Genomic DNA, 13168 nt, shown 5'->3' with positions numbered 1-13168 from the left:
CGCCGCTTTGTTGCAAAAGTCAATAGTAATAGTCGGCCTATTCTCGTTTCCCAGAGGCAGCGTAAATCAGGCAAATTCAGATGGTAGCAGATTCTTGTGCTGGTTAAGTGATGTATATTGAACAAACGCCCTATGATTTGCTTAGAGTTATGTTAGTAGGTCAGCGGGTGCCTCAGTAAAATAGAGCCCCCTCACAGTTTCAGAAGTATTACATTTTCCAACTAAAGTGTGATTTTATCAGTCACAGACGCAATGTGCAAATGGACTGAACAGAAACATCACAATGTTAAAAACCGCCATGGATGGAACCCTGGTTATGTTTTAAAATAGAGGAGCAAACATAATTGGTGGCCGGTCTGTAATAAAACAAATTTCCTGCATTTCTACACCACCTAACACCTTGAATTAAGTCAGTAAATATATCCCTGCACCAGATTAAGGAAATGTTGTTTAGTGTAAAAATAAAAGGTAGGTAAACTTTAAATGTCCGCTGCCTAAATGGTCAACAAAAAATGACAATGTTAACTAATGGTAAACTTATAAAAAGGTAAGTAAACCCGTTTGCATTTGCAAAAAGTGGGTAGGTCAGGGGTGGGCAATAGTTTTCATGGGGGGCCACATGAGGGATAAAAATGTAGGAGATGATTAGAGGTGGGTGGTCCAAAAATGTGTTATTTTTTTCATTATTTGTTTTTGTCAATGGCTGAAAATAATAAAATGATCATTGATATAGACTACTTGAATATATTCATGTGTTTACAGGGACTGTATGATGGTGAAGACAAAAACTGTGTGAGCAAAATTTACATCTTTTCTCCTAAATGAATGATGGGGATGCATTTTCGCCATGGCTCCACGGCTCAGGCGCCTATGAACACAGCTCTGATCAGTAACCTCCTTCTGTATATTCCCGGTGACAGCACAGCCCAGTGAAAAGTCTGAAAGTCGAGAAAAGCTGCCCAAGGTCACAACCGCGGGAGACAAAGTTAGAATAACGTATCCACCCATACTGAATCAAATGTCACGATTTTGTGAAGCGGCAGGAACAACAGCTGTCTGCAGCAAAAGCAGCAGATCAGCTAATCCCTCCGGGGGTGTGGGTGGTGTCACTGGGCTTGTGAAGGGGTCCCTCAATTACTGTAAAAGCCCACTGAGTAGACAAAAGCATGTACACTCACGATTGGCAAACACTTACTTTATGGCCACAAACCAAACACCTAGTCAAAGTACTCACAAACACACACACACACACACACAGAAACACTAACAAACAGACATGTAGACAAATACATCTCTTCCTTTTATTTATTCCCATCGCCCCATCTGTTAGAATAACCTTTTTACACGGGCTGTAACTTTAACACAGATCACAGCCGCGAGGTTTATGTCCTTCCCAGTCGTGAGCTCATGTGCTTTTCTAATAAAATCTAAGTGAGAGCAGACAGTTTGGACAAGGACTTTTTCATTTTGCAAGCAACGGATTTCTGTGATTCATTGCATATTTAAAATTCCACAACAAACACATACACCATCGCCACGTTTCTCTAGATATACAGTCCAGAACTAAATTAATTGAGGCTTAAATAAATCCAATTTAACAGCCCCAACTGTTCATAAACCTGGGTTTACAATCCTTCTTACCCTCATTCCACAAAAGGTTGGATTTTAACAATGGGATGAACTTAAATAACCATCATTTCTGTTATACATGCAAGACGTTACACAGAGGCTCAAAATTCATGTCCAGAAATCCATGAATTCATTTATTTTACATACCGCTTATCTGATTGAGGATCTCAGGAGTGCTGAAGCATATTCATTAAAAATAGTGTATAGATTTCTTGAGCTGAAAATTAAGCCATCTCCTTAACTATTCCTGGGTTGTGAGTCCTGGTTTCTAAAAATGTTGTTAAAGTGTTTTCTGCCTGTTTCTTTTTCTGCCAAAAATAATTCCACTGAAAAATTCTCAGTCCCTCTGGCAGATATTGCCACGGCGACAATTAACACAAATTTGATGAATTTACTCGGATCCTGCACGATCCTGCAATTTTGTCCAATCAGCACGGATTTTCCGCAAAATTGACCAAACATCATAGATTCCTGCGAGTTCCTCCATGCATGTGCGTTTCAGTGAACTGACTCGGTGTTATTATTGCTTTTTCATTTTTATTTTATTTTATTTTTTTCACAGGTACTGAGGAGAACACAGGGTCTGTCATTGTTATTGACATTTATAAATGACACTGACATTTTGTGCTTGCTGTGTTGACTGAGTTTGAGCACTAAAAAGACTTCGCTTCTGCGTGGAATACATCGCACTTTTTCATTTATAAATAGTTTATTTTGTTTGACATTTTTTGTAATCTTGAGCTTGACATGGAAAACTCGGAACTCAGAGTACTGTTTTATTCTGCTTGAAAAAAAATCAATTTTCACGTGCTCCTGCAATTTCAACACAAAAAATGCCTGAAAACTGCATTTCATTTAAGTTTCAAGCACAATGAGCCCCTCAAAAATGCAACTGAAGAGGAGGGAGAAGAAATAACATAATAATAATAATATGAGCAAATCCAATAGGGTCCTTGCACTGTTTGGTGCTCGGACCCTAATAATAAAAATAATAATGCTACTACAACTACTACTGCTGCTAATAATAATAATAATAATGTGCAGGACTGTTCGTCCTTCTTGCACAGTGCTATGTGATAATGAACTCTGGGCATAGGAAATAACAGGAGCACATTGATTTCCATTATTTTTCAATCACTATATGGACACCCAAGTGGAAACACACGGAGTAATTCAGTTTCATTTTGTCCAGGTCACTCCCCTCCCCATACACACAAAAGCAAAAACCCACATCTCCACAGTCTTCACTATCACATATCACTGTGTGGTAAGGGAAGTTAAAATCAGGCTTCCCATCAAAGTAATTTGACTCAGCTCTGCTCATCACTGAGCCTCCATTTGCATCAGCTCATGTATCTGCTCTGGGTGTCATTGAGCTGTGCCATGGAACGGCACTTTAAACCCCACCGGGAATGTGCACGACTCCTTCCTACTTCCAGCTATGCTGACAATTCCAGAAATGTCTAGCCTCATTTCACTCTGCTATACGTCGCCATTTCATTATTCCCCCTCATATTCAGCCGGCATAAGGTTAAAATTCATTTGTTTGTGAAAAGTTTTATTGTGTTTTATTCCCTTTTTTACTTTATTGCCTTCTCAGCAGTATGCAGCGGATAAGACGCTCCCTCCCGGCGCGAGTTAATGTGTTTAAAATGTAACACATTCATAACAATATACAAAGAAGTACACCTGCATTTCCACTCACCCTTGCTGCGCCTCCGTCCTCTGTGCTGCTCTGTGTAAAACTTCATCTGGCTGTCATCTTCAGGCTCTGACCCTGATTCCCCTTGAGGACCAAACACACCTCCAGCTGCTGGCAGCGAGAAGATAAGAAAAAAGCGGAAAGAGATCCAAGGAGAATCGATGAATCAATAGTTATGGTACTTTAAGATGCAATTATGCTGAAAAAAAGATTTCATCAGTTAAACAGCAAGTTTTTCCAGTGATCAATACTTAGAAACTCTGGATTAGACACGAAACACGGGGCAGATAAATGCACTAATTAAGTGGTAAGAACTGTATGAACAAGACAGTATGAAAGTTATCCGGGTTCGTCATGACCTGATTATGATTATGATACTGTAAAAAGATTCAGTCAGGTTCAATTTAATTCAAACTCTGTTCAAAGTCACTTCAAATGCTAACCATGCACACTACTTAATTCACTGTATGGAAAAAAGATGTGCAGTTTTTTTCACCTATATGCAGAACATTTTCATTAGCTTATTCAATTTGCGGATGCATTTAAGTTTTAGGGAAATAAAGCGTATCCATTTCACATGGCGATGACAAACTGATCTCATCTAGATGTCATTATGTACAAGTATTACTTTTCCAGAGTTTAAAATATCCAATCCAGGAACAGGGGTCGCAAATTAGCCTCAGCTAGAAACCCTACGTGCAACACATCTGCATCATCTTATCTTAACCTGCTACAAAGTTTCTTGTATTATCCCTGACAAATAATAAGGTAAAAGATTTAAGGCTTATTCTAGGGAAAGAATATCAGGGTAAACCAATCAGAGGCAGACTACGGTCATGACTTTGTCCTCCTGGGAAAAGAAGAAGTTGATATCTGCAGCTCTCTGTGAAATAAATATCCTTTTTTTTTCAGTGGTCTTTTATTGTGACCACTCTAAGGAACACCTTTCGGGTTGATGGATTATCTTGACAAAGGAGAAGTGCTTACTAACGTGGATTTTAACAAATATGTGAACAAAACTTCAGAGATAGAAAACCTTTTGTGTGGATAGAAAACGTTTTGTATCTTTTACTTCAACTCACCAAAAACGGGAGCAAAAAAAGTGTTGCGTTTCTTTTTTTGTTGAGTGTATATGAAGCAGTATATTCTAAACTTTACTTACTAAATCAAATCAAATTGAACTGAAATGGTTGGCTGCAGTATTTTAGTCCACCATGTGTATTTTGGGGTTTTCATTACGGACTATGATTGCAACATTTTTTCCTAGCTGCTCCATGGTTCCCCAGGGGTCAATTCTAGTTCCCTTAAAGTAATTATACACACACACATCATCCACTGCACTGATATGCTGATGATACTCTGCCGTTCCATTGAAATGCAACAATAATGACACTAGCCTCATATTTTAGTCTGTGAATTGGACATTAAGTGGAAACTTTGATTCTTCTGTCCAGTGTTAATTCTGAAATGTGTCCTTTTAGCTGCACGGACCCCAAACTTAAATTTGCTTGTTTTGACTTAGAAACTTTGATTTAGAATCCGTGGTTCAGGTTCAAGTTATGTTAAAGTTATGGGATGGGGAATTAGTGACCCTAACTTTACTGATTTGCAGTGCCCATATGTCGTCCTTAAACAACAAAAAACCCCACATTTTGGTTGTATTCAAGTAAGATTTTCCACTCCTCTCTACTTTTACCCTCTCTCCTCCTCTGATCCGTTTCTGTTGGTTATTTGTCCATCGTTACAGAGTCTCTGGAGCTCAATTTGCTAATCAAATTGGGTCACATCCCCGGAGTGGGCGCACGTGTGTCTGCGTGTGCATGTCTGCGTTTAAAAGTCCGGGCCGAGAGCAAGAGCGAGTGCTGTGAGAGTTAAGAGGCTTTGTTTTCACTGCCATGCCACTGCGACATCAAAACACATTCCTGCTAAATGCACAGGGGCTGCCACAAAGTGATAATTGCCAGGGATTTGCAAAGTGCTAAGCCACTGATGGATAAATCAGTAATCTAAAATAACCTAACATGTGCGGACGCCTTTGAACTGCATTCTAAACATGATACAAAAGGTCCAGCAGAGTCGCAGTGAAAAATGTTTTTTACCGTACATCGCATACACATTCTCAGCATCGTTTTAACAAAGTTATTTAGCCTAAGTCGTGGCCTAAAGAAGTTATGCTAATAAAATCCATCTAATTTCCTCATGGTTGTACGTATGTTTTGCTTGTATAATCCTCAGGATCACAGTGATTACACTTCTTAATCTCCCAGAGTGGAAGGGGATAATGGACAGAAAGAAAATCAATGCTTTTCTCTCGGCCATGGAGAGGCATCTGTGAAGAAATAATTCACCTGTTGATGGCAACTTAAAAAACAAGAAGGCACAGAAAAGAAAATCTACAATAGGGGCTGGTGGTTTCTCAAAAAAAAAAAAAAAGTGATCCGTATGACATGAGAGGACAACAGAGAATGGCTCAAGCATTTTCTGATCTCTAAAAAGCAAAAACTTAACCCCCACAGGGATGATTACAGGTTCTGGCTTCACCTTTAAGCACTGTCGGTTGAAATGATTTTGGTAATTGTGTCTTTCGCGGGACATGATTATAGAAATGCAGTGCAACTGTGAATAAAGTGGGTATTAAACCTAGAGTAGTTTCTCTTCAGCCACACATGGTGATGACACTCTTTGTCTAAGGTTCAAGTCAGATCAGAGCCTGGATTTATCAAAGGTAACAACACTTCTTTTCTTTTACTAAATAATCTACAAGCTGAGGTACTGTATAAATGAGATCAGGGTAGTTTTAGCTTTTTTATTTGAACATTTTACAGAATTTCACACCACTATTCTGTAATTATCAAGGGTGCAAACAACAGCAATAAAGCGTACATTGATTTTTGCATGTAATCACTCAGCCACACACAGTCAGTGTTTGCACAATTGCCTATTCAATTCCCTCTATAATGTTTTCTTAAGTAAAGTTCTTATGCCAGCAGCAGAATTTCATCCCTCCCTTTGTCTGATTTTCTTTTTGTTTCTATTGTGTTTCATCATGACTTATATATGTACACATTATATGTAGATTGCTGTTTTCAATGTTTATTGTTACAGGACAAATAAAATGAAAGTTTTTATTTTAAAAAATATTAGTGAGTAAAATGGATTTTCTTAAAGAATAAACATATGGCAGACATTGAAAATTAAATCGTTTCTGATTGACTACACAGTACTTCTCTGTAATTAAGTTTTTAGCCTTTCGTATGTCACAAACACTTACAGTGGATGGACCAGAGATGGATTGATGGATGGGTTGATTCAGAAACGTGTGAGATTTAGCTCGAAGGAGAGATCAGTCATCTCATGTTTGACTAGATCCTCTCTGAGCAAAATTTGTGCAAAGCCTAATACAACAACATCAAATGTCAAGACATGTTTTTTAAGTAAAAAAATAAAGTCAGAAAAACTAATATACAAGGCAAAGGTTGTTTTGGTTCTAGGGAAGCCGAGCTGCTGTATTCCGGATCAATTGTGGATGGGAAAAATTATTTCTTACTAAGACGAGCATGTACTTAGTTACAATACTGGAGACAGGAGAATATGAAAAAGTTTCAGGGGTCAAAAGTAAATAAAAACTACCAACTTTAGAAATGTTATTTTAGGCTGAACACTCACATAGAGGCAAATAAACAAATAAAAATCAAGTTCTTTTTGGCTTTCAGTACCGGAGGGTATTTCAGGGAATTTTCAGGGCAGCAACAACAGTCATGGCCACCGTGCCTCCTCAGCTTGGCTTCACGCCCTTAAAAAAATTACATGAACACGACAGAAGTGTTGACGTGATATAAACTTTCTTTGAACATGAAGCTCAATGTTACTTTACTACTCTGTGTTTAACTGAAGTCTCTGATCAGCTGTCTCGTCTCCTTCTTATGTCACAGGATGCGCTGTTTCACTCTGGATATACATCACTGCCAATGTGATGAAAAACAACAACAACAGAAACAGATCCTGTAGGTCAGTGTTTTTTCCTGGGGACCCACTTTCGACCCAGTCCACTACAGACCTTATTAATAAATCTGGGTAAGACTTAATTTGTGCATAAATGTTATTGTTGTTATATTATCTTGACTAGAGCTGCAAAGATTAATTGATTATTAAATTAAACCCAACTATTTTCATAATCAGTTAATTAAGTTTGAGTAATTTTTAAAGAGAAAAAAGTCAGATTTCTCTGTTTTCAGCTCCTTAAATGTGAATACTTTCTGGTTTCTTTACTCCTCTCTGACAGTAAACTTGTGGATGAAAACGAGACATTTGAGGACATCATCTTGAACTTTGCGAAACACTGATCAATATACTCTGACATTTTACGGACCAAACAACTAATTGATTAGTGGAAAAATTATTGCCAGGTTGATCACTACTTGAAAAATAGGTCCAAACATATAAAAAAACGAAAAGTTTCCTCTCTTCTGGAAAATGATGTAGAACATTTTAGACTACTGGATTATAATAGAATTAAGATGCTACTAAATTTCTTTTGTAGTCTTTCTATTTATTTGGTGACCCAAATAAACTCTCCTGTGACCTACCCATGGGTCCCAACCCAGTGTTTGGGAATGACTGCTGTAAGTCATTATAATGAGAAAGAGTTTTCAGAATAATGACTTATTATCTCAAACTAATGACTTAGCGTAATTGTGTCCACAACCAGACACCTTTTTGCTGACATTCTAACAAAATTTCCCTTTGAATATGAATATAAATGTTCATTTAATGTTTTCAGCCAATATAATGCCGTTAAAGTAAAGTCTAACTTCTTACCTTTCTAGCAGTATGACGTTTTAACAATTTACTTTAGCCTTGTTTTTGGTAAAAGGGCGCTATCGCAGGTGTTTTAGCTGTGTGCTGACTATGTTCCCATTCGGTCACCCATGTTTCCTCACCGGAAACACTGAGAGCAACTGGTTTTGAGGCGGAAGTGTCCGACATACTATTCATTATTCTGAGATAGTAAGTCTAATTAGTATGAGATCATAATATAGATTGAGCTCTGACAGGTTTTCAGTGTCCCTGTATGAAGCGTAAATACATTAGAAAATAAAGAAAAAATGAAAATAAAATCATCTTGGATCCATAAGTTAAATTCATCCCATTATTTCCATGGACTTAGTGTTACTGCTTTGTAGGATGAGCTTTTTGCCCTGGCATGTGGCTTTTGTGCCACACTGATGCCCAGGTGGTTTTGCCCCTAAAATGATAAAATTCCATCCCTGCCAGAAGATACAGGGATCCTTAGCCAGTAGACGACAGCCGCTCTGTCAGCCTGTTTTTATTCACCAAATCTGTTCTTTTCTTCTCAGCCTCACACTCGTACTCCTTATTAAAAGTAGTTTATTACAAACCACAGAGCAACATATTTTCTCTTCCTTGCTCGCTGGACACAGCCATAATTCCTGGGCAAATGCAGAGCCATGCAGGTACGAATCCCTCTTTTACTCACTTCATAAACATTATGTCATAACTCATGAAATTTTGCCTGCGCCATAAAGATTTTTAGACATGATTAAAAGTTCTATTAAATCTGTGTTAAAAAAAAAAAAAAAAAGCACGTGCAGAAAGCTGCAGTCATTCTTTTGGTCTGGTGCACTTAAACAGGTTGAGAGTGGAGTTGGATTTGGAGTGCGAGAGTCTGGCGGTATTTGGAGAGTGTAGCCAAGGCAATGTGGTGTAAAATTGGTTCTGAATTTATGCATCGTGTTAGAACATGCCCAGAGAGGTGGCGGATGAGACAAAGACAGACTGTGGAAGAGAGACAGAAACAGACAGAGGAGGAAATGTCAAAAAGGAGCACAATGATAGCTTTGAAAATCGACCTAAAAAGGTTAGTTGTTCATGCTGTTGAACACAGGAGTTGCTTTTAAACTCCCATGAAGAACAGGTTTCATTACTGAAGCGTTGTAACATGTCATTTTGTCTATACGTTCCCACAGTGGAGCTGTCTTCGAAAAATCAGCGTGAAAAACCTTGAAAACAAGCGTGCAGAACATCTGCTGAAGCAATTCCAATCTTACAATCAGATAAAACCAAACATATTTCACAGAATTACGTGTTTATTGAAATTATAAAACCCTGTCTGCTATTATAAGTGCATTTTCAGTTCCCTTGTTTTTCTCTGTGGTTCTGCAGCTCAGTCATTAATGCACTATTACATGCACCAGTCAAGAATATCAAACATTTCCCTCAGGGTCTCGAATCAGTAAGAAATATTCGTGTTTGCAGTCCTTGAGTTGGGAGGTATAGAGAGCGCTTCAGGTCTAAGAATTTCAGATATGTACATCTCAACTTTGAATGCAGCCCCTGAAAAACACTTACAAGAACCATCAAGGCACCTCATGCAGTCTTTACATTTGATTTGGACCTTGAACGACTTTGAGAAGAGGAATAAGGGCTTTTTGATAAGACAAAAAAACTGATGTCTCAAACTGCGAAAGTAATTAAAAAAGTCTCTGTCTGTCGATCGATACCCGACTGAGCTTGTGGAACCAGGTTGCAAAAATTATCTGTTTCTAGATTAGTGGGTAACACTTTATTTTAATTGGTGTGCATAAGGTTGTCATGACACTGTCATAACCATGTCATAACACCTGTCAAGAACATGACAGAGTCTCCTTCCCTTGACCTCAACTAAAGTAATTCATTTTGGACGTCAAAGATGTTAATTTCAAGTTGTCATCACAAAGACATATCAAACGATGTCAACTTTGCATTAAAATTTACATGATTGACCAAATGACCCTTAATGAGTTATAAACATTGATACAGGCTCCTTTATGTTCATGATAGGTGTCACGACATGGTTATGAAAGCATCATGTCAGTCTTGTTACCCATGAGTAATACAAAAGGAGTGTTTAATTGTATTTAATAACATGTAATACTTTTATACATTTGTTTTATATATAATATGTTTTTTTAAAATGTAGAATTAAACAAAACCAAAAACAGCAGGGTTTAAAGATTAAAATGTGTCATGAAGAGAACTTGTAAATACTGGATTGAGAGGAAAAAAATGAGAAGGAAATAAAAAAGAAGAAAATGTTTTAGAAGGTGTGAAGCTTAGGCTGTCTTTGCATGCTTGGGATTCACAATTTTACAGTCTTATTAACTCGGTCACCCTCAGTAACCGCAGATGTTTTTCAAACAGAGCCACACTCGATCATCTGAGCTGCACTCACAACTTTATAGGGGACCGACATGTCTGAGATATAACTGGGGGCATTTCAGGCTGTGAAAGCTGTCAGTAAAAATCTGTCATAAACCTGTTGTTATTGAAGAGAGGCAAGGATCCTGTGTAATATTTATGCTGTTATTTTTCTGGCTTTATTGCTCAAACACATATATCACAAATACGGTCCTAAGCACTGGAAAAGGAAGGATTGGGTCTGGATTAAAGGGAAGCGGACGTGAGGCGATCGACAATGCGGCGCTGCATCTTTCAGTCAAACAGTCTGGTCAGCTTGGACACACAACCGTGGAGCACCCCAGAAGGAGTGAAGGACAGCAGGGATAAGAGCGGCACTAACCCAGCTTGGGCTTAAGGCTGCTCCTGGCTAATGTCTGCTCGGGAAGATGAAACTGACAAAATGGGACCGGCCAAGCAAAGAGAAATCGGAGACTGTGTGCCGACGTCTTATAGAGGCTTGTTGCACTCGACGGGCAGGCCGGCTCTGAGCTGACAGGGCGCAGCGTGCAAGACTCTGTCAGGATGTGGGGAGGCGGACTCTTTGATTTATCAAGAATACTCTGTGCTCGAACACAGTCAGATGTCAAACTTTTAACGTGAAGATCTTGATGACTATTTTGTTGCTCAAAAAGGGCACTGCAGAATGACTGCATGGGTGTTTACATGTCTATAATTGTCTCATTTCATTTTGTTTTATATTTGATCCTATTCTACTGTGATTTTAACTCTGTATTGTGTTGTCTTTGTGCAACCCTGTGTTGTGTAATGATAATAAGTGACCTTGATACCTTGATAATATCATTCCCATCGTCTAGCTGTGAGCAAATTAATGCGTGGATTGCATTTTCAGTTTGGCAAACAACACAAATGACTTATCTTTGGCTGTGTTCCTCAACCTTAACCCTAAAAAGGCCCTTGATGAAACGAGCACTGGCCAGAGTGTCCTCACTTTGCAAGAACATCCTCTCCTCTGAAGGTCTTCGGTACAAAGGAGTTGCCACAAAAATAGAAGTACTCCAGTGTAATATACACACTGATACATGCAGGTCATGTACCATTTACGCTCCCGACCAGACTTGCACACATGAAAGCACAGCACAAATTAGCCTTCCATTAAATTTGCTCTTGCAACCTGCGTAAGATTAGCATCTGATTTAGTAAGTCATGAGCTAATTACACAATCAGAGATTCGGACTGCCTTCTAGCTGCTCTCTCGGAGTGATCATATTTTAGCGATGCTGAAACAGAATTGCTCATTAATCAAGTAAGACATTTGAAAACATTTACCAGGCGCTGCATTTTTAAAGCATCGAAAATAATCTCTATAAAAGGTTTGTGAAGTCTGTGCAATTGGAATAAACACATGAACCTCATGAAACAGAGATGGAATGGCAAAAAAAAAAACGTCCACCAAAATGTGAATGAATTATCAAAGGGGAGTGATTGCCACGCTGCATTAGCAGCTCAGTGAACATCAAAATCAATTTCAAGTTAAATGACTACACAGTCACATCCCCTTGTACTGTCTTTGTGAGCACTTGCATCGGTGCAGCTGCTTTTTACAGTGTTTTTGTGTTGTCTTCACCTTTTGTCTGCTGTCATTGAGATTTGAACAGAAAACTGGCAAGTAACTTTTTTTTTATCCTATTAAAACTTTCATTTAACAGGCCTTTGCAAATATGCACTTTTTCATTAGCTGTGCAGATACCTAGAAATTGTATAAAGCTTTGTAAATCCAGAGGAACAACCAGTCGACAACACTTTCACAGTACACGTCTGTCATTTGCATGATCCTCGCTCAAATACATATGCATAAAGCCGAAGAGTAACGTTTCACAGATCACACAAAAGGTGTGTTGACAGACACTGTGCGCGTGTGTGATCCACACGACAGGTGAATTGTGCTTCCAGGCAAGGGCACAGGTTTGATAAATAACACACACAAGAATACGTCTGAAACAAGGTGCAAAAGTCTTTGGAAATCTGGCCCTGGGTCTTTTCTATTTCACTGCCTTTTCCTCCTTTTTTTCACCATGTTTCTTCCTCTTTCAGTCCATTTTCTTTCGTCTCGATCGTGCTTTTTTTTTCCCTCCCTCAGCTCTAATACCTTCAAAACCGAGTCCCATAAAAACATCAACTCCCAGAACACTCAGGCTAAACTGCAGCATGTCTGTACTACAAATTTCAATTACTGGGGCATACCCATCTCACTTTCACAGTCCCTTTCACAGTCCTGGAGTCCATTAGATAATTTCAGCATCCTCTAGGCATTTTTCACATTCTCATCCGTCAATCTGCTTTCCCTCCATCTGTTTCGTTACAGAATTTCACTCCCAAAAAGAAATCTAAATGTAAATATAAAACATCATGAGTGTTGTAATTATGCCTCAATTACTTTCAAACAACACTTTGAAATGGTGCAATACTTTCTGCAAATGATACATTATTCATGCAGCCTCCTCCCAGTCACCTGTATTGACGTCTTCATCTGGATAATGCAAAGGCACCTGCTGTCATCATTAACACTGTTTCTAAAACAGTGTTTTCCTGTGAGAAAGTGTATATGCTCTCAGCCTGAAAAAAAAAATCACACCTCAC

The 13168-nt window shown here is 38.6% G+C and overlaps 1 protein-coding gene across 2 annotated transcripts in view; it reads right to left on the bottom strand.

The window, feature by feature from the left end:
* Positions 1 to 13168, bottom strand: part of astn2 (astrotactin 2) — a 382265-nt gene that overhangs the window by 202261 nt on the left and 166836 nt on the right. The window contains exon 5 of one of the 2 annotated variants that reach the window (XM_084745505.1): positions 3335 to 3442. In XM_084745505.1, coding sequence (XP_084601631.1) covers positions 3335 to 3442 — 108 coding nt within the window. The remainder of the gene's footprint in view (positions 1 to 3334; positions 3443 to 13168) is intronic. The other variant, XM_084745506.1, reaches the window with a different exon arrangement.

The sequence above is a fragment of the Lutjanus erythropterus genome, chromosome 20, assembly GCF_056507025.1.
Source record: "Lutjanus erythropterus isolate fLutEry1 chromosome 20, fLutEry1.hap2, whole genome shotgun sequence".
Taxonomy (NCBI): Eukaryota; Metazoa; Chordata; class Actinopteri; order Lutjaniformes; family Lutjanidae; genus Lutjanus; species Lutjanus erythropterus.
This window is presented reverse-complemented; position numbering and strand designations above follow the sequence as displayed.